The sequence below is a fragment of the Lithobates pipiens genome, unplaced genomic scaffold (assembly GCF_037356315.1).
Source record: "Lithobates pipiens isolate NorthernLeopardFrog02 unplaced genomic scaffold, aLitPip1_a1.2 Scaffold_8, whole genome shotgun sequence".
Lineage (NCBI taxonomy): Eukaryota > Metazoa > Chordata > Amphibia > Anura > Ranidae > Lithobates > Lithobates pipiens.
Window position 1 is genome coordinate 274,640,830 of NW_027507903.1, and position 26,569 is coordinate 274,667,398.

The 26,569-nt window shown below is 42.8% G+C and overlaps 1 protein-coding gene across 1 annotated transcript in view; it reads right to left on the minus strand.

The window, feature by feature from the left end:
• The window catches only part of LOC143962680 (dynein axonemal heavy chain 3-like), a 2,426,925-nt gene that overhangs the window by 317,778 nt on the left and 2,082,578 nt on the right, over positions 1–26,569 (minus strand). The window contains exon 66 of the mRNA XM_077472045.1: positions 3,459–3,717. Coding sequence (XP_077328171.1) covers positions 3,459–3,717 — 259 coding nt within the window. The remainder of the gene's footprint in view (positions 1–3,458; positions 3,718–26,569) is intronic.

Here is a 26,569-nt window from a genome sequence, read left to right on the forward strand (position 1 = left end):
AAAAAATCTTCTTCAACAAAAAAGTGTGTTTACAAAAACTATCCCTTTAATTAGATGGGAAGAAGACTTAGGATACACCTATACAGTTGACCAATGGGAAAAAGCTTGTAACACCACATATAAAGCCACATGCTGCTCTATCCATTAAATTGACTCAACGCTGGTATCTTACTCCTGAGAAAAATATCTAAATTCAATGGCACATTTGACTATAAATGTTGGAGATTGTGCGGCAAAAAAGGTGATATGTTACATACATTTTGGGCATGCCCTAAAAATGGGAAGTATTGGGAACAAATCTTTCAAGTTATGTCTGAAATTACCAAAACAGTCATTCCTCCAAATCCCTCACTGGCTCTATTATCCATTGATCTTGATCGATATCCTATCCAGTTTAGAAATGTGTTTACACATATATATATTTTTTTTTATAACTTATTTTTTATTGAATTTTTGCACAAAAGATAACAGCAATATAAGACTTACATTGTCGTGTAGTTGTAGTCGTTGCTTCCAGTCGGGAAGCTTAGTCTAGCAAGAGCAAGCATATTGAAAACATAGATGAACATGGTTAACAGTTAACAACAAATCCTGAGAGGATGAGAGCGCCATCAGTTAACCCAGAACACCCCTACTGGGAACTAGCTGTGTCCTGGGGAGAGAGACAGCGCTGCCCATTCCTGGGTTATAGTAAGTATAATTGCGAAGGTAGGGGTAGACACACAAACAAAAAAAAAACAAAAAAAAGGGGAAAAAAGGGGGGGGGGGATAAAGTTAGCATTCACCACAGTAAAACTATTATTCTATAAGATTTTATATCGTAGTCAGTTTATCCTGTTGCTTTCCTACATCTTCACTCCGGTTCCTCGGTGTGAGAAGGATAAGTATCAAATGCTGGGGATGAGACGTGAAGAGTCACAGTGGGACACAAGAGGATGTGAATGTTGCTGGATTGGGGGAACAGACTGACTGTATACATCTGGGGTCTTTAATCCATGGGTCCCAATTCCGGAAGAATTTGCCTGTTTGGAGATGAGCTTTGGCAAAACTATATTCCATCTTGAAGTTATCGTTAAGTATTGTAATGACGTCTTGGACAGAAGGAGGAGAAGTCCTTTTCCAATTTCTAGCTATTGCCAAACTTGCCGCGATGAGAATGTGGGTGGCCACGGTTTGGGATTTTTTGGGCCACGTAGGGACCATCAGGCCCATGAGGAGGTCCACCGCAGATAGATTGGTAATTGAGGGGAAGCTGACTTTGAGCAGGTCGGTTATTTGATTCCAAAAGACTTTAAGCATGGGGCATTCCCACCAGATATGAATGAAAGTTCCTGGGAGGCCGCAATTTCTCCAGCAGAGATTAGAAGAAGTAGGGTAGATTTTGGCAAGTCTACTGGGGGTATAGTACCATCGATGAAAAAGTTTTTGTGCGGATTCCCAGTGCGTGGTGCAATGGGAAAGTTTTGATGGTAACGCTAGTGCTGTTTGCCATTGCGATTGTGGAGGGGCATGTGGGATGTATATGTTCCATTTTTCTGATTGAGCATGGATGTGCTTTTCAGCATCCTGGGAAAGTAGACCATATAGGTATGAAATGCCTTTGGAAGAGGGTTTCCTTAACCGAAAATGTTGTATGACCGGCAACAGTATAGTGTCTCGAGTGGACCATGTTATCTTAGCAAGTAGGGATCTGATCCTGAGGTAAATGTAAAAAGTTTACGAAGAAAGCCCGAACTTGGAGCTTAGTTGAGCAAAGGACATTAAGTTGTGGGAATGGAAAAGATGTCCGATAGTATGGACGCCTGCCTCAAGCCAAGATGTCAGAGGAAGGTCCGGTAGTAGCAATGAAATAGCCGAGAGTGGTATATTTTGCAGTATGGTCTGTGGTATTCCTTTTGATAGTTGAGGAAGGGATGTCCACACCCTGAGAGATGCCGTTATCGAGTCCAATTGGGAGTGTGTGGGCACAGGAGCTAGGAGAGCTGCACAGAGGTATAGCTGGAGGTCCTTGGCTAAAACAGATGCTTCTATCTGTGACCAGTTGTAGATTATGTCAGTGTTCCACCACTGATTAAGTTGGTCCAGTATGACAGCTTTATAGTACAGATCAATGTTGGGAGACCCCATACCACCCATTTTGTTTGGGAGCCATTAGGTTGTTCTTATGTAGTCTGGGTCTTTTGTGTTGCCATATGAAGGAGTTGATTATAGTGTTTACACATATTTTGCTGTCAGCCAGGATCAGTATAACGAGGAACTGGAAAAATCCTGATCCTCCTTCCATAAAAGAAGTGATAGAATCGACTCAAACTCATTACATTTATGAATCAATTCTAGCTCTTCGGCCTCACAAAAAAGAACATACTCATAAAATATGGCAGCCATGGTTAAAATGGGCTAGTCCCCAAAACATTGCATGAGTTCTTTGTTCCTAGATAACTTGAATTAAAAAATTACTTACCCTGCTCTAATATTTTAATCTTTGTTTTGTATCTATTAAATTACAGGTTACTATTACTGTCCCTAACACAGTTTAGCACCCATAGGGGTGTTTGGGAATATATTTAGGTTCATCATCTTTGAATTACTTGAATTGGCAGTATATAAATATATGAAGATAATATTTATATTACTTTTGTGTATTGTCTCCACAATGGATGTATTAATAACCTCCCGATCGTTATCTTTATTATCCCTATTATAATTGAGATAATTAATATGGTTTTCTTTATATTTTATTTTTTATTATTTTTGGATACTATTATTTATGTATCTAAATACTGTAACTGATATGTTATTTAGTCATAATTTCTGTCATTTGTCTTGATAAAAATGTAAACTTTAATAAAAACTATTGATTAAAAAGATTGTCTAAATAGGATTACACTTTTTTTGGTTTGACAAATATATGTGTTTTAACTGTGTATTCGCTGTTTACTTTAAGAAAATTGTTCTGCTTCTGCAAATCCTGATATTTTAAGATGGATACATTACAATCTCATGCATCAAATAAAAAATACGATAGAAATGTTTCCATTCAATACAATGTTATATTTACAATAATTCTATATCATGTACTATATGTCCTCATGGATATGGATAATTGTACAATTTGACCTAAATCTAGTGGAATTTTCAGTCCAACTGTGTGTGCAGTATTAAAGAAGTGTACTTAGATAAACTTTCTAATTTAGGAAGCAGCAGGCTTCAGTGTTTAAATATAAGTATATTAAAGAGCAAGTATTGCCCAAAGCTAATGTGGCTCTACTTTTCCTGAAGGTCACAGAAGTGCAGTTCATTCTATCAGCTGTATTTGATCGCTCAGTTCACAGTGTAGAAGCAGCAGGGAACAGATTCAGCTTTGGATCAATGCTGCATCCGCCTGGAGGTGAGTACATTTGTTTTGTCTCTTTACTTGTCTTTTAAGATACATTTTCTATCACTTGTAAGCTACTTACATTTGAGCAGAAGTGATCATCCAATTGGCTGAAAATTGGTAAAGTAGATAGTCGAAGAATTTCACCCCAAGATTTGTCCTTCAGCCATGTGGGATCTGGGTTGGCTTGAGGGATCTCTAGTGCAACTCCACCAGTGAGAAGAAAATGCCATTCTTCATTATTGGCCAGACCTCTGTTCTTCTGTATACCCACGCACAACAGAAAAGAAAATAGCAGCTTGTGTTTCTCAAAGAGAGAACGGCAGACTTGTTCATATATGCTAAAAATGAAAAAAAAAAAAAAACATTAAAATTTCCATGATGACATTGGGTCACAAACACTGTGCTTCACATTCTTTGATGATCTAATAAAGAGACACTTTACTCCCCCTGGCATAGTCATAAAGCGAAAATGAAAATGAAAGTAATGTGCTTTACCAGTGCCCCTTTTTTGTAAATATATATTTTTTTTAAATAATAAACATGCCACACTTATCTATTCTGTGAAATGGTTTTGAACAGAGAAGCTCCAATCCTCCTGTTCTTTGGTCCCCTGCTGGCGCTCTTGCCCCCCCCCCCCCCCCTTCTGGATGCCCACCATAGCAACTCGCTTGATATGGGGAAACTTTGAAATTGAGCTCAAGTAAATATAGGATGGGCTGGGGTAGCTGCAATCAGAAGGTTTTTAACCTTGCGAATAAACCTTACATTTTTAGAACCACTTCAAGGTTACGAAGAGGTAAAGATTAAAATGTGAGTCCTCCTAGTGACTAGTGATCTTTTAGTAATAGGCAGAATCTGGTAGTTTGAAACTCCCCCGGCTTCATATGTTTCTGGTAATTTAATGACAGGATCTCCCTATAGTAATTTCCAATTCTTTTTCCATCAGGCTCAGAGTTTTTGTGTTCACACCTAATGTACACATTTCAATGCCTTATAACAAGGATGAGTGACTCGATCAAGGTTTGATTCATGGAAACAATTACCATCATAAAGTTCAAAAATAGTGAACTTTAATCTGAATCCTATTGAAGCCTATGGGAGGTGAATTTAAACAATCAATTTTGTTAATTTCTTTATTGTACATCACGGGACACAGAGCCACAGTTATTACTGTATCGGTTATATAGGCACCTTTAGCTGATGGACACTTGCACACCCTAGACAGAAAGTTTAGCTCCCTATATAACCCCTCCCCTTACTGGGAGTACCTCAGTTTTTTCGCCAGTGTCTAAGGTGTTGGTCACGAGGAAAGATGTGCTGGGCTGAGCTCCACTGGAATATTCCTTTGCTGGGGCAAGCTATGCAACCGGATCCCGTGTCTCGTGTCGGAAGAAATTAGGTTTTGCTTGTAAAGCTTCTCTTTTTAGAGAGCTGGACCCCGGGATCTAGTGCTTTGTTTTTTCAGCCATATTTCCTGGCGGGTGCTTTATGGGTTGAAGGGTGTGGAACCCCCAATAAAAAGGGGTCCCGGTCCTTGAAGGTTTTTTAAATGGAGCCCACCATGAGTAGTGAAGATTGGGTCTGTCTAGTTTACCACAGAACCCTGCAGACTGGATAAGGTAAGCGGAGATTCCTAAGGAATTTTTCTAATTCTTATGGGGTTTCTCCTTTCAGTAAATGTTGTTATGCCTAAAGTCGCCATTGGGGGCTGTCAAGAGCATGTACCTGTTCCATGCTTGTCAGTCTCACTCTGTGTCAGTACAAGCTGCACGCTTCCTCCAGTCCCAAGCCTCAGGTAAGATGTTGGAAGGGGGGCTTTACTTTTAGACATCCCCCACCTGGACTGAGGTATTTCTTTCACTCCAGGAGACCAAGGGAGCACGGACCAGTCAGCAGTATCCCGCACCGCTCTTGCTGCCACCACCATAGCACACTGGTTTTCTTCCAGCAGCTCTCCTCCACCCCAGCCCCCCCACATGCCGATCTGGTCGAATCAGGGACCCGCTCGCGCGGTTAAGCAATCTTTTTTGAAAAGAGTGAGGGGGCGGTGGGGGTCGGGGGCTTAGCACAGCGTCGGTGTGCTTCAACGTTCACAACGCAGGGGCTGTGTAGGCTATAAATACACCTTTTTGCAGGTGCATTCAGCTGATGGAGGGACACAGAGGAGATGGGGGCATGTCAGTGTTGGTGACACAGGCATTCCCAGGGCACATTTACTTAAGTATCAGCCTGAGCCTTGATAGAAGCTGCAGTTGCTGAACTATTTGCTCAACAGTGGGTGCATTTTCAGGTAGTACCTCTGCATTTGGGCTTAGCACTATGGGCAGAAGGAGAGGAAAAAAAAAACCAGGGGCTCAAAGGGATCTCCCTCATGCTCTAAGTACCCTCCCTCTGCAACGCCATCCCCCCTGAAAGGCCTAGGGAGGCTGGTCAGAGTGAGCCATTGGGGTTGTCAGGGATTGCAACTGCTTCTGGCATTTCAGCCCCTCTATATATCACCAAGGAGGTTTTCTCCTCAGCCATGATTGGATCGTTTGAAAAGCCCACTTCTTGTTTGGGTTCACTGAAGCCTCCCCAAGCTTTGCGTGCCTTTCCTGTCCACTCATTGCTAAAGTGCGATCACCCAGATAAGCATTTCTTCCCTCCTAAAAAGTTTTCAACACTTACAAAGATTTACAAATATGTGGGGTATACCAGCAATTGATGCTGCCATATATTCTGTGAATAAAAGTTTGACTTGTCCTGTTGACAATGCTCAAATGCTTAGGGATCTAACTGATAAAAAATTGGAATTCCTGTTAAAAAAATATTTTTTTGTCAGGTTCAGTAGCTCAACCTGCACTGGCGGCAATTGGGGTATGCCAATCCTTGAGAGACCACTTGAAACAGGTGGTCAAGGTTTTTCCTAAACAGCAGGCCCAGGATTTAACTGAGCTGCCAGGCACTTTGTGTTTTGCAATTGATGCAATCAGAGATTCTATTCTTCAGACCTCTCGCCTTATGCTATGGTTGGTGCATATGCATAGAATCTTATGGTTGAAAAATTGGTCAGCTGAAGCGCCATGCAAAAAGCTCTTGGCTGGGTTTCCTTTCTGTGGTGAAAGGCTGTTTGAGGATGATTTGGACAAATGTATCCAAAAGATATCAAGTGGGAAAAGTACCCCTTTGCCAGTTAAGAAAAGGAGTAAATGTCCCTCATTTTAACAGGCTCTTTCTCCAGTGCCAGGGACATCAGCCTCCAGGCTGTTGCAAAGGCCTCCACTGTCAGGTTCAAGGGTTAAACCTCAGGGTCAACCCCAGGGACAAAAGAAGTCCTGGGGGAGGAAACCTACAAGACAAAACACTAAAGCCTCTTTATGAAGGCATGTCCCCGCTCGCTCGAGTGGGCTGAAGACTGCTACAGATCTCAAGGGTCTGGCAGGAGGTGTTTCAAGACAGATGGGTGGTCTCTACAATAACTCTGGGTTACAAACTAGAGTTCCGAGAATTTCTATAGAAAAGGAAGTCTCTCCTTCAAGTGTTAGACTGACTTTTGTCGCAAAAAGTGATCATGGTGGTGGTCCCCATGGAAAAGACGCGGTTGGGGTTTTATTAAAACCTTTTCACTGTGCCAAAGCCAAATGGAGATGTCAGGCCAATTCTAGATCTCAAAGATCTAAACCAGTTCCTGAAAATCCGCTCTTTTTGCATGGAATCAATCCAATCAGTAGTCTCCATCCTACGAGGACGAGAACTTCTGTTGTCAATCGACATCAAGGATGCATACCTGCATGTACCTGTTTTCCCCCCGCTGATCAGAAATATCTGTGTTTCGAAGTAGAAAAACATAATTTTCAGTTTGTAGCTCTGCCTTTCGGTCTAGCTACTGCACCCCGGGTGTTTACAAAACTTCTGTCCCTTCCTCTGGCCAGATTAAGGGCTCAAGGTATAACAATTATAGCATACCTATATGACCTTCTCTTGATGGACCAGTCGGTAGCCCGCTTAGACCAAAACATGGTCACCACAGTCAAGTACCTGGAATACCTAGGTTGGGTCCTCAACCTACAGAAATCTTCTTTAAAGCCAGTAAGAAGACTAGAGTACTTGGGTCTGGTTATAGATGCAGCCCAAAAGAGGGTGTATAAAGGAGCTGGTTCAGGTGGTCAGGGAGAAGAAGGGTCCTTCTATTCGCCTTTGCATGAGGTTGTTGGGAAAGATGGTGGCTTCATTCAAAGTGGTTCCCTATGCTCAGTTTCAGGGGGAAAAGGGGAAAATCTAAAATTTACCTGGAAGGTGGTAACAACAGATGCCCACCTTTCAGGTTGGGGAGCAGTCCTGGAAGAGGCAACCATGCAAGGGAAATGGTCCAGACCCGAAAGGACCTTTCCCATCAACAGTCTAGAGATTTGGGCGGCGTACCTAGCCCTAAAGGCATGGACATTCAGGTTGCGGAATTGTCCTGTCAGGATTCAATCCTACAATGCCACAGCAGTGGCTTATATCAATCACCAAGGGGGTACCAGAAGTCATGCAAACCAGGGAGAGATAAACCGTATCCTAACCTGGGCAGAAAAGCATGTGCTGTGTATTTTGGCAATCTTCATTCCAGGGGTAGAGAATTGGCAGGCGGGCTACTTAAGTTGCCAGCAGTTGTTTCTGGGGGAATTGTCTCTTCACCCCGACATCTTCCTGGCTATATGCCAAAGATAGGGGATCCCGGACGTAGATCTGTTTTCATCAAGAACAAGGGATCCACTCACATACGATGCTTTGGTGAATTGGCATGTATTTCACTTAAAAAAAGGAAATAAATGTTTTACAGACTCCACACACAGTAAGTGTGTTTACTAGACCAGGGTTCAAGAGGGAGAGAACAGGAAAATTTGAATCAATAAATCTCAGTGTATTATTTCACAGGAAAAAAAGCCAGAAATAATGTACATATTCCATGCAAACTATGTTAGCAAATTAACTAATCCAAATTTTTGGAGAAAAGGATCAGGGATATTTCATCATGAAATAAAAATGAGAGCATAATTTATTAGACAAAATACAAAAATATGATATAGTGCCAATGTACACAATGTCAGCTTTTTCTACTAGGCTGTGGTTTCAAAGGCAGAGACTAGGCAGGTTTTATCAGGAATATTGTACAGACTCAATGTACACTATGTAAATAGTATTAGTCAGCCCCAGTTTAAGAAACTCTATGTCACCCTTTTTACTATGGTACTGTATGTGCTTTTTATTCTCCATGAGATTTCCCCTTAAAGTGGTTGTAAACCCTTACATATACCCAGTGAAGTAACTGGCCTCAGGTTATATACCAAGATTTAACAAATCCTCCTACATAAGTCGGACCTGTTTATGTGCAGGCTTCACAGTGCAGAATTTATAAACTTGTCTGAGCTTGCAGAAAAAAGAGGTGGGGAGCTGAAATTACACTCTGCAGAGCTCAGTGAAGACAGCTGATTGTAGGAAAGAGACACCTTCCTTCACACAGAACACAGGAACAGAGCTGAGGCTGGCAATCAGTTGGAGGTCCCTCCCCTGCCACATTTTTTCTCTTGTTGTGAGAAAAATGTGATAGAAGTGATTCATGCTCATAGCAGAGGGACGAAGCAACCGATAGAAATGCCACATAGTGTTCTTAATTGAGACAACTACATACTATAGAGGGATATGCTTTGTTCCTATTTCATGTCTGAGATTTACAACCATTTTAAAATTCATATCAGACTTCACATCTTTTTTTTTTTTCATGGGGTCTATACCAGACCCTTATCAAGCATAAGTGTCTGCTTTGTATTTTAGGGGAAAACACATTTTTTTGTGTTGGTTCCCCATTTACATCTAGCTTAGATCCTGGAAAATCCCTGACTAAGTAAAGTGGGCAATGCAGTCATTTGCCATTTAAACTATGTTTGTTTCATTGGAAATGTCAGTTAATGGGGTTCAGATTTGGCATCTAAACTGCCTTGAACCCAATACAGGTACGTTTGGCTGATCCCTAGTGATACATCCTATAAAAAGAATGATAACCAATGATCATGTCCACACCAGGTGTATAGACACAGGCATTGGAACACAGGTATTTCACCAATGTAGTCCATTTAGAAATGTAAAAATCCTCAGCTGGTTTTGACCCTCAAGTGTCTTCCATCACATTGAAATATCACTTTTGGCAAGTTTGACCCTTTAAATATAAGAATGTGAATACCTGCTAGTAATAAAAAAAAGTTGGGCTCATGAGCAATCACAATAAAATATCTTGTTCTCTTTGTCAACACTCTCAAATGTACTGCATTATGTTTCGAAAGCTGAGTACAAATATATTTCTTACCAGTTTTGGTTTTGGTTTCAAATTTAAATGGGTTCCGTGTCTGTAGAGCTGCTTTTAGTACCATCCCAAAAAGAATAGAAAAGATATAAAGAGGGTTTGCCTAATCTACTACTGGTCAAGCTTTTACAACATTTTGACCAAAATATGATGTCTGCTCAATTTTCCTTTTCTCTTTGTTAAACCAGCCCTGCAGCAAAAAAAAAAAAAAAAAAAATCTTTCCTATTTTGCCTTCACTAGCATTTCTCTAACTTTAAATCAATATAATATTTTTTTCTCTAACATCCTTTGCTCTCCAGCCTCAGGCTATGTTCAGAATGGGGACTAGTGTTGGTGTCAAGAATCTTTGTCAGCAGACAGGAAATAGATGGTACAAATATGGTAAAAAAAATGTGTAATCTTTTAGTCAAGTACATATTTTATTAAAAAGGGCAATGTATGATGAAATTTGCCTGTCCAGATATTTTATATATATATATATATTGTGAGGGGTTAGCTCGGTAGTGGGTGTGTGTGACTCCCTGGATGGGTTCACAACACAAAGTCAGGCACAGCAGACAGCGGTGTAGGTTCAAAAAACAAAAGATCCGGTTTATTTCTGCTACATGCAGTGATACATAAACAGCCAAACAAAATAAAACAGGAAAATAAATCCTGGTCAGCTTGACCTCTAACTACACACGTAGACTCCCTGTCTAACAACTGGGTGCAGCCTTGTGCTGCCCCAGTCCCTGTCTCTATTGTAGGGGTTTGCCACACAGGCGTTAACTCACCGCACAGAACAGATCTCAGACTCCCCAGTCTATACACACAAAACTGGTTCCAGGATGGAGCATCTCCCTATGCATGCTGGGGTTTTTTGTAGAGGTCTTAATGAGCCCACTTACTACAGCTGGGCTCATTAACTCTTCCCCTCTAATTGTAAAAGTCTGCATACAGCCTGAATCTAGGACACACATATTTCCCATCCTGAATACAACCAGGTGATTTTACCTGCGTGCTGCCACATACCCCCCCTCTTGTTTCAACCTTGGGGTTGTAACACAAGTAGCCAGACACGCATGTATCCGAGACAAAGCATCCACATTCCCCATTTTAACACCAGGGCGATGCTTAACTGTAAAGTTAAATTCCTGTAGGTCCAGGAACCACCTATTTACCCTTCTATTGGTCTCCTTGTTTTGAGCCATCCACTTTAAAGGAGCGTGATCAGTCACCAGGTCAAAGTGCCTACCTAGCAGATAGTACCGAAGGGAATCTAGAGCCCACTTCACTGCTAAACATTCCTTCTCAATCGTGGCGTAATTTACCTCATGGGACTTCAACTTCCTGCTGAGGTAAATGACTGGGTGCTCTTCCCCGTTCCAGACCTGGGATAACACTGCTCCTAACCCAACGTCTGACGCATCAGTTTGTACAACAAAGTCCTTAGAGAAGTCTGGTGAGTACAACACTGGCTGGCTACATAAGGCTGTTTTTAAGGACTGAAATGCTTCCTCAGCCTCTGGGGACCATTTAACCATAACCGACTCTTTCCCTTTTGTCAGGTTGGTGAGGGGCACAGCCTGAGAAGCAAAATGGGGAATGAATCGTCGATAATAGCCAGCGATTCCCAGAAAGGCTCGCACCTGTTTCTTGCTGTTGGGACGTGGCCAACTCTGTATGGCCTCGACTTTATTGACTTGGGGTTTTATCACCCCCCTCCCAATAGTGTACCCAAGATATTTGGCCTCCTCCTGTCCAATGGTACACTTCTTTGGATTGGCCGTAAACCCAGCTTCCCGGATAGAGTCTAGGACTGCTTGTACTTTTGGCAAATGTGAGACCCAGTCTGTGCTATGAATAATCACATCATCCAGGTAAGCTGCAGCATATTTCTGATGGGGCCTCAGAATCTTATCCATTTTCCGCTGGAATGTTGCCGGTGCATTCTGTAACCCAAACGGCATTCTCTTATATTGGAATGCCCCATCTGGGGTTACAAACGCAGTTTTCTCCTTGGCCGACTCGGCCAGGGGAATTTGCCAATACCCTTTGGTGAGATCAAGAGTTGTCATATATCGGGCTGTTCCCAGCCGGTCAATCAACTCATCTATACGTGGCATGGGGTAGGTGTCAAATTTTGTAACTTTATTTAATTGTCTAAAATCGTTACAAAACCGCCAGCTCCCATCAGGTTTGGGCACTAGTACAATAGGACTGGACCAGTCACTCTGGGACTCCTCTATCACACCCAATTCCAGCATCCTTTGAACCTCCCCACGTATTGCCTCCCGTCGGGCCTCTGGTATTCTATAAGGTTTTAGTTTTACCCTTTCTCCTGGCGGGGTGATAATGTCATGCTCTACACCAGATGTTTGTCCTGGAAGCTCAGAGAAAATCTCTTTGTTACGAAGTACAAACTCTTTAACCTCCTGTTGTTGGGGTTTCGATAAGGTGTCTGCTATTCCAACCTCAGGAACTAAGCAATCAGGCTGTACTTGTGACAAAGTCTCTGCGACTAGGGATTCCCTATCCCTCCAGGCTTTCAGCAGATTGACGTGATAGATCTGCTCCGGCTTTCGCCTTCCTGGCTGTCTAACCCTGTAGTTCACCTCACAAATTTTTTCAATTACTTCATATGGACCTTGCCATTTGGCCAGAAATTTGCTTTCAACCGTAGGGACTAGCACCAAGACCCTATCCCCCGGGGAAAAAGTACGGGTCTTGGCCCCACGGTTGTACACTCTCTGCTGTGCTAACTGCGCTTGGGTCAAATGTTCCTTTACAATTGGCATTACCTGTGCAATTCTATCTTGCATCAGGGCGACATGCTCAATCACACTCCTGTGAGGAGAACTCTCATTTTCCCAAGTTTCCTTGGCGATATCCAGCAGCCCTCTTGGGTGTCTCCCATAGAGCAACTCGAAGGGTGAGAAACCCGTAGAGGATTGGGGTACCTCCCTAATGGCAAACATCAGATAGGGTATTAGACAATCCCAATTCTTTCCATCTCTATCCACCACCTTCTTTAACATTTGTTTTAGGGTTTTGTTGAATCTTTCAACCAACCCATCTGTTTGGGGGTGATACACAGATGTATGCAATTGCTTCACTTTGTACAACTTGCATAATTCTTTCATAACCCGGGACATAAAGGGTGTACCTTGGTCCGTAAGCAGTTCCTTACAAATACCCACGCGGCTAAAAACAAGGGATAGCTCTTTGGCTATGGTTTTGGCCGAGGTATTTCGGAGAGGAATTGCTTCCGGATAACGGGTGGCATAGTCCAATATAACCAAAATGTACTGATGCCCCCTAGCAGACTTCATTATCGGACCTACCAAATCCATTGCGATCCTCTCAAAGGGGACCTCAATGATAGGAAGAGGTACCAGTGGGTTACGGAAATGTGGCATAGGTGCCGACTTCTGACACACAGGGCAGGAGGAACAATACTTTTCTATTTCCTTCATGACCCCAGGCCAATAGAATCTCTGCAATACCCTCTCTCTGGTTTTCTCTGTCCCCAGATGACCTCCCAGAATGTGTCCATGAGCCAATTCTAACACCAACTCCCTGTAAGGTTTGGGCACCACAAGTTGCTCAATGGTTTCTTCTGCCCTTTGAGCCACTCGATACAGCAGGTCCCTTTCCACAGTGAAGTACGGGTAAGTGCAAGTCTTATCTGGGTTCACTAACTCGCCATCTATTTTCACCACATTTTCCCGTGCCTTTATTAGGGTGGGGTCTTTTAACTGTTCTGTGGAAAAATTTTCCCTGTGAACCTCAAGATCCGAAAACTCCACAGACGGCATGTTTTCAACTGAGGATGTTGGCTCCTCCCCAGTTTCTCGAGTTTCCCCCGCCAATACCGACAAGGGAAATTCAGGAGAGTCCTCACCACTCCCAGAGGAATTCTGGTCATCTTCCTGGTCTATAGGGGCACCAGTGGGGGGCTCAGGACAATCCCAGAGTTCCCAGAATTTTGGAAAATCCCTTCCCACAATAGCATCATGTGGTAAGTGAGACACTAACCCCACCTGATGAGAGAGGTTACCTTTGGGGGTCTCAAAAAACACTGAAGTTACAGGATACTCTCGGGTGTCCCCATGCACACAAATAACAGCCACCCTGTTCTTCCCAGAGACCTCTGTAGTAACTAATTCAGCTTTTATCAATGTTACCAGGCTACCTGAATCTAGCAACACATCAACATGTCTACCATTAATACACATTTTACATAAATGTCTCTCAGGTCCCCGAATGGCAGTGCATGCAACTGTCGCAAACAGCGACTGACGTCTCTCCCTTATAAAGTCACCTTGCATAGGCTCATCCACAACTGGGCAATTGGCTGCAATATGTCCCTCTTGCCGGCAGCGGTAGCAAATAATTTTTTTCGCTGCCTCTTGCAGCATGGGCTTCCTGGGCTGCTCCCGCCAGACCTTAGGTAGAACTCCCACCCTCTCACTCTCTCCACCCTCACCCCTTGGAGTCATCTTACCCGCCACTGGGGATGATCTGGTCTTAGGGGGGAAAGTCCGTGAGTCCCTGGAAGAGGTGGTCAAGTTCTCTGTAGCCAAGTACCTCTCAACCAGATCCACAAGTTTATCTGCATTTTCTGGGTCTCCATGGCTTACCCATTTTTGGATGGCAGTAGGAAGAGCTCTCAGGAAACGATCCATAACCACACGTTCCACAATGTTTGGTGCGGTCAAAATCTCTGGCTGCAGCCACTTCCTGCTCAGGTGAATGAGATCATACATTTGAGACCTGGGAGGTTTTCCAACCTGAAAAGTCCAGTTATGCACACGCTGAGCCCAGACTGCCAGGGTGACACCCAGCCGTGCCAATATTTCTGCTTTTAGCACCACATAGTCTTTTGCTTGGTCAGGCTCTAGGTCATAATAAGCTTTCTGCGATTCCCCAGTTAACAGAGGGGCCACCAGTCCAGCCCATTGCTCCTTAGGCCACTTTTCCCTTTCAGCAGTCCTTTCAAATGTGGTCAAAAACACCTCCGGATCATCCTCTCCAGTCATTTTTGTCAGTAAACGGCTCACACCAAAGGATGCGGTATTATTGTACCCACTTGCTTCATTGGTCTGCGGACGTTGCTGTATCAATGTCTCTAGTTGCTGTTGAAAATTCTGCTCTTGCTTCTGCAACAGGTCTATGAAGCGGGCTTCAGATCGCTGCTGGGCTTGTTGCTGAGCTTCCAAACTCTGCTGCAAAGTTGCATTTGTCTGCTGCTGATTTGCATTTGCCTGCTGCTGGGCTTGTTGTTGAGCTGCAAGGCTCTTTTGTAAAGCTGCATTTGTTTGCTGCTGATTTGCATTTGCTTGCTGCTGGTTTGCATTTGCTAGAGCCAGCTGTCTCAGTATCTCCTCCATTGCTGGCCTTTAAAAAAAAATTGAAAAAAAAACTTGCCAAAATTCTCCACCAACTGTGAGGGGTTAGCTCGGTAGCGGGTGTGTGTGACCCCCTGGATGGGTTCACAACACAAAGTCAGGCACAGCAGACAGCGGTGTAGGTTCAAAAAACAAAAGATCCGGTTTATTTCTGCTACATGCAGTGATACATAAACAGCCAAACAAAATAAAACAGGAAAATAAATCCTGGTCAGCTTGACCTCTAACTACACACGTAGACTCCCTGTCTAACAACTGGGTGCAGCCTTGTGCTGCCCCAGTCCCTGTCTCTATTGTAGGGGTTTGCCACACAGGCGTTAACTCACCGCACAGAACAGATCTCAGACTCCCCAGTCTATACACACAAAACTGGTTCCAGGATGGAGCATCTCCCTATGCATGCTGGGGTTTTTTGTAGAGGTCTTAATGAGCCCACTTACTACAGCTGGGCTCATTAACTCTTCCCCTCTAATTGTAAAAGTCTGCATACAGCCTGAATCTAGGACACACATATTTCCCATCCTGAATACAACCAGGTGATTTTACCTGCGTGCTGCCACAATATATATATATATATATATATATATATATATATATATATATATATATATATATTAATATGTGTTTCTGTGTGTGTGTGTGTGTGTATTTGCATGTGTTTTTATGTATATATACAGTTTAACTAATTTGTGAGTGACTTTGTGCTTTTCTGATTCCAAGTAAAGACTTTATGAAAAAGTTTTTTCTCAGATAGTGAATTGTGGATAATACATGTATAGTATTTAGACTATGAATATGAATTATTCTGCAGAAAAAAAGGAGATTTAAAGTATGCAAATAATAGGTAACTACTAAAGCACACCTGGCAATATTATAGTTTATTCCAACCCCTGTCACTTTTGCTGGGCAACTTGCATGTAAATGTGGAGAAAATATACAGTATACTGTAACTAAACACTTTTTTTTTCAAGTCCAAAAATTATTTTCTCATACATTTCCTAAATAAGAAAATCCTAAATTCTAAGAATTGTCATTAATATATTAATGAAGTTTGGATGCAGGGCTGGTGCTCCCACTAGGCAAGCTAGGCAAGCTAGAGCACACTGCCACCTAGGGGCACTGCTGACCTTTGCCTCACCTCTTCCTCCTCCTCCTCCTCGCCCGCCAGGCTCCCAGCAGGGCTGCTGATAGGGGGCCCCAGACAGCATGGAGTCCGATGTGGCAGGCGGGTGGTATTGCAGAGATTTGTGTGCCTTTCCCCCTCTCCCTCCCACCGGCTTTCACATGCTGGAGGAAGAGGGACAGACCAGTGTGACAGGCATCCAAAAGTGCTGCTCTTCTGAATAGGAGGGCATGACTGATAACTTGTTCCGCCTCCCACCACCTCCTTAGCCAATAAGATTGCCCAGCCCACCACATTTGTTCAGAAGATACTAGTAGCCAGAGCAGGGTGGGATGTAGAGGATCTGACATACCTGAGCATGAAGAAGGTATGATCACATCTTATCAAACATGTCACTGGCTCTCTGGTAATGCCAAACACAAGCTGCAGAATTCTAATCATCAGTGAGTTCTCCCATCATGTGTGCAGAATATGCAATGCTCACAGTGATCAAGGGATTGCTTCCCCTCTGTCTTCTCACACTGCTTCTTATATTTGTATTTATTTATTCTGCACACAGGAGGTGAATGATGATTGGACTTCGGAAGTAGCTGCAACTTCAGCTGTTTCTATAGAGCCGTTTGTGCCACAGTCCAGTGTCAGTCATCCATTATTTGTTTGACCCTTTCCTTGTAATCTTTGAAGGAATTAGCTGGTCAGACTAGGAGCTTCACAGACTTGTTAACCATTTACTGTCCTCCTGTACTCGAGCAATTGAATGTTGGTAAAGTTTTTGTTGTTTTTGGCACTTTGTTATATTTTGAAAACTCCTGTTTACACATAGTGCAGTGATAAATGTTTTCCACACTGGTCACTGCTAGGACACAATTGTACCAGGTCTGTAGTCTGACCATCTCCTGTATCAGGTCCGCAGTAGTTGATCCTTTCCTGTAGTACGTTTTGCAGTCTGTGACCCTCTCCTGTACTATGTCTGCAGTCTTTGACCCTCTCCTGTAGTACGTTTTGCAGTCTTTGACCCTTTCCTGTAGTACATTTTGCAGTCTGTGGCACTCTTCTGTACTATGTCTGCAGTCTTTGACCCTCTACTGTAGTACATTTTGCAGTCTTTGACCCTCTCCTGTTGTATGTTTTGCAGTCTCTGATCCTCTCCTGTAATATGTTTTGCAGTCTTTGACCCTCTCCTGCAATACGTTTTGCAGTCTCTGATCACCTCCTGTAGTATTTCTGCAAAAAAGAGGGGCTACAGGCACGGTAGGTGGTGAGGGAAGGTGTAACTAGGCATGGTGGATAGTGAGGGGTGGGGGGCCTAGGCATGTTGGGTGGTGAGGGAACAAGGCTGCAGGTCCAGTGGGTGGTAAGGCAAGGGAGGCTTCAGGGACAGTAGATAATGAGGAAAGGGGTCACAGGTGCAGTGGGTGGTGATGGAAGGAGTGCCTAGACACAAGTGGTGGTTAATAAAGGCGGGGCTGTAGAGAACATTTTAATGTAGCATTCAGGGCAAGGGACTTCATAATCCAGGGCCTACCAAAATCCTCAGCACCAGGCCCATGAAGTTCTTAATCCAGGCCGAATGACCAGGATCGCAAAGGTCGCACTTGTAATCAGGCCCCGGTGTTCCGCCACTAAGGCCACTTCCGTCACTAATATATTTTTTTATAATGGCACACAGTGAAATAATTAAAAAGTGTCATTCTAAAAAAAAAAAAAAAACACTATGACAGGTTGTCACACAATATACACTGGGATCTGTGTTCAAAGAGTGTATTGTGCTATTTAATGATGCTGCACAAAGTCATTCAGTTTTTTGCTGGGAGGGGGGGGGACTTTGCAAACTTGGTTGCAAACTTTACACTCATAGAAATGCCACATCTCTGGAGGTAACATTGCCCATTAAACAAAAAAGTTTGTACAGTAACACAAATAATATCCCTTTAATCAAAAACACTTGAAGATCCTCAGGACAATTATTATATTTGTGGAGATGGCACTTTATCACCATAATTCCATAGTCATTCGATATTGAAGAATACAAAGATGTTAGCTACATCTAACCCTGTTACCATATCACTCTTTGCATCTTGTCAGTGTTTTCTTTCTTAAACTGCATTATGCTATATATAGCAGATAAGGTTAGAAAAAGACACAGGTCCATCCAGTCCAACCTATGTATGTGTGTCAGTATATGTGTGCCTGTTTTCTAATAGTATATATACAGTATCCCTGTATGTGTCTGTCTGGTGTCCTCCATGTGCAAATTCAATCTGGTGAACATGGGGCTGTTAATATTGGTCAATCCAATCTCCTAAACCTTCATTAATGGAGCCAATATAAGCAACTATTGGTCTTCCAATTATTCTACCATCTCCATTATTGTTGTACTTATGCACCTTGGGGAGGTGATGAAAAATGGGTTTGATGAGGAAAGGCAGAGACTAATTTCTCTATATAGCTCCCCCATAGACACTGCCCAAACTATTAAATGTATTTATTTACCAGCATTTACTGGACATTCACAAGAGTTCCTGCTTACAATCAAAATTCCTTATCTCACTTACAGTACATACATAAACATAAATAACTGGTCAGCATGTCCTTGGAGTGTGGGATGAAACTGGAGTACCCAAAGGAAATCCAGGACTAACAGGCAAACTCCAGGAAAGTAGTGTCCTGGCCAGGATTAGAACCATAATGCTGTTACACAGCAGAAATGCTAATACCTAAGCCACTGTATTAACCAGTACTCCATTCTTCTATACATTCGACAGTGGAATCAGCTCTCTGGTACATACATTTCAACATCCAACAGTTGCCTCAGTGCTCCATTGTGGCAGTCAGAAGAGTTTAACACTACCACTGCCCCTCCTTTATCTGCCATTTTGATTGTCACAAATTTGAAGTTACCCGTTCCTGCGTACTTTTTATTCCAAGGTGATGAACCAGATCTCTTCTCTTGGGGGCTTGGCTGAATGAGGAGGTGAGCGGATGTGTCCGGAGTCCTCTCCAGCTCTCCTATAGCACCCTGTGTAGACCCGTTTGTGACCGCGTATGTTGCCTGGGGGTGTGCTCTATGCCCGCCTGTGTCCGCCAGCCCTGGGATACCTTAGGAGCCTCTTGCTGGGAGACCGCTGAGTCTGTGAGGCCATGGAGCCACCGAACACGGAGAGGGAGAGGAGGAGGAGCGGTGAGAGCGTGACGTGGTCGGGCAGGCATCCGGTTGCTGTGGCAACACTCCTGGCCCAACCTCGCGAGAAGGGGGAGCGGAGAGTGCTGCCGGAAGCCAGTGACTGTATGGTGGGAGGAGGAGAGACACTGGAATGCCGTTACAAGCCCGGGTCTGAGTGACTCCCCGCGTGCTGGACGGCTGAGGTGGGATACCCCTGTGGAGGTGAGAGGATGGCTATCGGGAGATGGGCTTGGGGGTCTGCTGGAGAGGAACATTTAAAAGAAGCTCAGTACCTGGAAGGGGGCAGGTGGCAGAGGACTCTGAGCAGGACATTATTAATGTAAAAAAGGGGCTATGCAAATTATGCAAGCAAAGAAAGTGCTCTTTTGCATCTGTGTCCCTCGGTGTAAACTCTAAGTACCTGCGGGAGAAGGAAGGAAGAAATCTTTAGCCCTGGATACTCTGATATGTATGTAAGTATAAGTACCAAGGGAAGAGCGGATCTTTCACTTGGGGAAACAGATTGGATGGGGTGAACGGTTGTGTGAAGAGGTCACATATTATGCTCCACGGGATAGCCTAGGCAGGCATAGGGGAGGGGGAGAAGAGGGATGGTAAAAGGGAGGGGGAGGGGTAGAGAGCAAGGGAAAAGAAAAAAAATATTAAGTAAGGGAATTCAAAGGTCAAGTTTGGGCACAATAAGCACTTGTTTAGAGATCAAGAAGCATGTTAGTATAAATATAGAAGGTAAAGTATGGGTTGAATCACAGTTTGGTAAAAAACGATTTCTATGCACAAATGTAAAAGGGAAAAGAGTTATGGAGACGGGAGGAGAGTGATGAGCAAGCACGGCAGATAGGTACACAGAGAAGGTCCTCCCCTCCTGTTTACTTGTTTCTTTCTTTTTTAGGGTTTAACTTCTTTTCTATTATGGTTTGGGTCTTTTTTTTTATAGTTAAGAGGGAAAAATTGGAACAGCGCTATTTTCTTTTTTTATATTTACGTGATGATGTCAAAAACTTTAAAGATAGTTTCTTGAAACATTCGTGGAATGGGTAATCCCACTAAAAAGGTTATCATATTATCCGCATTGGAAGCCCAGAAGGCGACTCTGATATGTCTTCAAGAGACACATTTAACTAAGGATACCAATATGTAATTTAATAGAAAGTGGTATATAACTCAATACCACTCAGTACACTCCTCATATTCTAGAGGGGTGAGCATATTGGTTAGGAAAGAATTGCCATTCTTCTGCAGACATATCAGCATAGATCCATGGGGACGTTATATTTTTTTGGATTGTCTGATAGAGAATAGACCATATGTACTAGAGAACGTGTATATTCCCCCTCCATTTAAATTTGAGATCTTACATCCCCTGTTAAAGTTTGTTGAGGATAAGGAGAATATACCAATACTAATTATGGGGGATTTCAACGCAGTCCTTCATATTAGTCAGGACAGATTTCCACCTGGGAATAGGATAGCTAGGCCAGCGGAGGCCCGTCTGAGTAATTGTTTGGAAGAACTAGGCTGGCAGGATCTATGGAGAGTTAGAAATCCCGATTCCCGGCAATACTCCTGCCTTTCTAGCACATACCAGACACTCTCCCGTATAGATTTGTCAATAGGCAACAGTGAACTATCTCAATTAATAAAAAATATAGAATACTGGCCAAGGGGAGTATCAGACCACTCTCCCTTGGTTGTTACTATGAACCTAAACATCAGGAATAAGTTGACAAGGTGGAATATAAATCCACTATGGCTTAAATTAATAGAGAACTCAAAAGAAATTACACTGAGATTAAAGGAATTTGTGGAAATTAATTAAGGGGCAGCGTCAGCGGGGGTAACATGGGATACATCTAAAGACTTCCTTAGGACAGGTTGCAATAATTAAGAAGAAGTCTAAAGCCTGGGAAGAAAATCTGAGAAAGGAAGTAATGGCGTTAGAGAGACACTATGTATCAGATCCAACTTTAGAGAAGCAAAAATGATGGCTGGCGAAGCAGCAGGAATATAGGGAGGCTGTAACAAGAGGTGCGGAAAATAAGAGACTCCTATGGAGACAGAACTCCTTTGGAGAAGAAGAAAAAATGGGCCACCTATTGGCACTCTTGGTGAGGACTAATTCTACTCCTTCTGGTATTTCCTCAATTAGGAATCCGAGAGGAGAAGTTACGTCCGACCCTTGGGTGATTATGGAAACCTTTTCGGAGTTCTATGGGGAACTATATAAATCATGACAGAGCCCAGATATTGGTGGGTTGGAGAGGTTCCTGGGGAAAATAGAATTACCCACTCTTTTGGAGAGCGACAGGAACATGCCCGACTCCCCAATAGAGTTGGAGGAACTGACACAGGCATTTGCTGGTATGTCCAACGGCAAGGCCTCCGGAACAGACGGTCTGCCACTGGAAATTTATAAGCAATTTGGGGGGGTTTTGGTCCCAGAACTCCTAAAGACACTGAGGCAGATAGGATCCCTTGGAAACATCAGCATACAGACCAATATCCTTACTGTGCTCTGATGTTAAAATAGTGGCAAAGGTCCTGGCATCTATGGTAAACAAATGTATATCAAAACTTATTCATGAGGATCAGTCAGGGTTTGTTCCAGGTAGATCCACAAGTGTTAATATAAAAAGGGTTTACATGAACCTCCAGGTCCCGTTGGAGGTCGCTGGCTCGAGAGCTGTTATATCCTTGGATACAGCCAAGGCATTCAATAGCCTTGAGAGGGACTACCTCTGGCAGGTCCTGGAAAAGTTCGGGTTTCGGTGAAAAATGTATCCAAATGCTAAAAATTTTATATAGAAATCCAAGTGCTAAGTTAAAAATCAATAATGACTTTTCGGAAAGGATCCCGTTGGAGAGAGGGATGAGGCAAGGTGCCCGTTGTCACCCTTGCTATTTGCATTAGCGATGGAACCCTTCGCATGCACAGTAAGGTCTTCAACGGAGATGTGTGGATTTCAAAGGAAGTGTGGGGAGGAAAGGATAGCTTTGTACGCAGATGATGTTCTGTTCTTTTTAGGGGACACTGAAGGGTCAATAATGGAGGTAATGCGTATAGTGGAAGAGTTCGGTAGATTTTCGGGACAGGTTAGTAACTGGTAGAAGTCATCTCTTATTCCAGTTGATATACCAACTAACCATACTCCTATAGGAATACCTCAGTTAAAATTAGTTGACAAAATGAAATATCTTGGGAGTGATGTCAAGAGACCCCAAACAATATATCATTGATAACTTAGTCCCCCTACTTCAAAAATTTAGACAGAAATGTGACATCTAAAGCAAGCTTCCTTTATCAGTGGCCGGTCGGGCCAATTTTGGTCAAAATGATCTGGATGCCACAAATGCTTTATTTACTCCATAACTTTCCAATTTTAATTGGTGAAAAATGGCAGAATTTAGCCAGTGATTGGATGTGGGGGCTGAAGGAGAGGTCAGAGTCAAGGATTACACCAATCACCCTGCCATGTGTGGAGGGACCAATGGTTGTGCTGTTGACCTTAATGGTAAAGTCGAGGGGGGGTCAGGAAGGAGGAAATATTACAGTAAATACAAAATACAGTATGGACTGGTATAACTCATTGGGAAAAGGCATCTGCCACATGACATATCAGTATAATCACCCCAATACCACAATATGTATACTATATATATCTATATATATATATATAGATATATATTTACACTGTATCTCACAAAAGTAAGTACACTCATCACATTTTTGAAAATATTTTATTATATCCTTTCATGTGGCAACACTGAAGAATTTACACTTTGCTACAATATAAAGTAGTGAGTGTACAGCTCATATAACAGTGTAAATTTGCTGTCCCCTCAAAATAACTCAACACACAGCCATTAATGTCTAAACTGCTGGCAACAAAAGTGATTGGGAAAATGTCTAAATCGGGCCCAGATTTCAATATTTTGTGTGACCAGCATTATTTTCCAGCACTGCCTTAACTCTCTCAGGCATGGAGTTCACCAGAGCTTCACAGGTAGCTAGTGGAGTCCTCTTCCACTCCTCCATGACGACATCACAGAGTGTTGTCACATGGAAAGATATAATAAAATATTTACAAAAATATGAGGGGTGTACTCACTTTTGTGAGATACCGTATATATATATTCAAAAATATTGGGACACCTTTATTGGCATCCCAGTCTTAGTCCGCAGGGTTCAATATTGAGTTGGTCCACCCTTTGCAGCTATAACTTCTTCTTCTGGGAAGGCTATTGACAAGGTTTAGGAGTGTGTCTATGAGAATGTTTGACCATTCTTCCAAAAATGCACTTGTGAGGTCAGGCCCTGTTGTGGACAAGGAGGCCTGGCTCGCAGTCTCCACTGTAATTCATCCCAAAGGTCTTCTATTGGGTTGTGGCCAGTCAACTTCCTCCACTCCAAACTCGCTCATCCATGTTTTTATGGACCTCGCTTTGTACACTGGTCGAAATCATTTAGTGGAGGGGGCATTATGGAGTGTTTTTTTCAGGAGTTGGGCTTGACCCCTTAGTTCCAGTGAAGGGAACTCTTAAGGTGCCAGCATATCAATACATTTTGGACATTTTTATGCTCCCAACTTTGTTTGGGGATGGCCCCTTCCTGTTCCAACATGACTCTGCACCAGTGCACAAAGCAAGGTCCATAAAGACATGGATGAGCAAGTTTGGAGTGGAGAAACATGACTGGCCTGCACGGAGTCCTGAACACAAGCCAACAGAACACCTTTGGGATGAATTAGAGCGGTGACTGCTAGCCAGGCCTCCTTGTCCAACGTTAGTGCCTGACCTTACAAAGGTGCATCTAGAAGAATGGTCAAACTTTCCCATAATAGACTCATTCCAATACCTTGTGCACATCCTTCCCAGAAAAGTTGAAGCTGTTATAGCTGCAAAGGGGGGCCAACTTAATATTGAACCCTACGGACTAAGACTGGGATACCATTAAAGTTCATGTGCGTGTAAAGGCAGGTGTCCCAATACTTTTGGAAGGCACCCCAATACTTTTAGTAATTAATATATATATATATATATATATATATATATATATATATATATATATACACAAAATTGTGCTCATAAGTTTAAATACCTGGCAGAATTTATGATTTCTTAGCCCTTGTACACACGGTCGGAGAATCTGTCGGAATGAGTCTTATCGGACCGTGTCGTCAGATAATCCGACTGTGTGTGGTATGCATCGGACTGATTCCGTCCGAATCTCCGTCCGACCCAATTTTCCAACATGTTGGAAATATTTCCCGACCAACTGGGCCGGACGGACCTAATCCGATCATGTGTAGAGCATTTTCATCGGACCAAGTGCCACGCATGCTCAGATCAAATTCCTACATCAAAGCTATTGGCTACTAGCCTGAATGTAGTCCCATCGTAACGAAATTACGTCATCACGTTCTGAAAGATCGGATTTTTTGCCAACTTGGCCCGACCGTGTGTATGCAACAGTTTTGGACACAATCCGTCGGACTAAATCCGACGGGCAAAATCCGACGGATTTGGTTGGCAAAATCTCCGACCGTGTGTACGTGGGCTTAGACCACTTTATAGAGAATATGAATGATAACACAAAAACTTTTCTTTCACTCATGATTAGTGTTTGGCTAAAGCCATTTATTATCAGTCAACTGTATTTACTCTTTTTATATCATAATAACAATATAAACTAGCCAAATGACCCTGATCAAAAGTTTACATACCCCAGTTCTTAATACCGTGTATTGCCCTATTTAACATCAATGACAGCTTGAAGTCTTTTGTGGTATTTGTGGATGAGGCTCTTTATCTTCTCAGATGGTAAAGCTGCCCATTCCTCTTGGCAAAAAGCCTCTAGTTTCTGTAAATTCTTGGGCTGTCTTGCATGAACTGCACGTTTGAGATCTCACCAGATTGCCTCAATGATATTGAGGTCAGAAGACTGAAATAGCCACTCCAGAACCTTCCTTTATTCTGCCTGTAGCCAATGACATGTCGACTTGGCCTTGTGTTTTAGATCATTATCATGTTGGAATGTCCAAATATGTCCCATGAGCAGCTTCCTGCCTGGTGAATGCAAATTTTCCTCCAGTATTTTTTGATAACATACTGCATTCATCTTGCCATCAATTTTGACCAAATTTCCTGTGCCTTTGTAGTTCACACAACCCCAAAGCATCAGCAGGCCACCTCAGTGTTTCACAGTAGGAATGGTGTACCTTTCATCATAGGCCCTGTTAACTCCTCTCCAAATGTAGCATGTATGGTTGTGACCAAAAAGCTCAATTTTGGTTTCATCACTCCAAATGACTTTGTGCCAGAAGGTTTGAGGCTCGTCTCTGTGCTGTTTGGTATATTGTAAGCGGGACACTTTGTGGTATTTGCATAGTAATGGCTTTCTTCTGGCGATTTGACCATGCAGCCCATATTTCTTCAAGTGCCTCCTTACTGTGCATCTTGAAACAGCCACACTGCATGTTTTCCCTGAGTTCTGTATTTCATCTGAAGTTATTTGTGGGTTTTTCTTTTGCATCCCGAACAATTTCCCTGGCAGTTGTTGTTGGAAATTTAGTTGGTCTACCTTTGGGTTTGGTTTCAACAGAACCCCCCATTTTCCACTTCTTGATTAGAGTTTGAACATTGCTGATTGGCATTCTCAATTCCTTGGATATTGCTTTGTATCCCTTCCCTGTTTTATACGTTTAAACTACTTTTTCCCGCAGATCCTTTGAGAATTCTTTTGCTTCCCAATGACTCAGAATCCAGAAACGTCAGTGCACCACTGGATGAAAGATGCAAGGGTCTGTCAGGAGTCCAGAAAATCCTTGACCTTTTACACACACACTAAGTAATTATAAGCAAACAGATCACAGGCAATGATGGCTACCTTTAATAGCCATTCAAACCCCTTTGTGTCAACTTGTGTTCATGTTATCAGGACAAAATCACCAGGGTATGTAAACATTTAATCCGGGTCATTTGGCTAATTTCTGTTGTCATTATGATTTAAAAAGAGTAAACACAGTTGATTGATAATAAATGGCTTCAGACAAACACTAACCATGAGTGAAAGAAAAGTTTTTGTGTTATGATTCGTATTCTCTGAATAACCAAGAAATCATAAATTCTGCCAGGGTATGTAAACTTATGAGCACAACTGTATTGTATATTTTT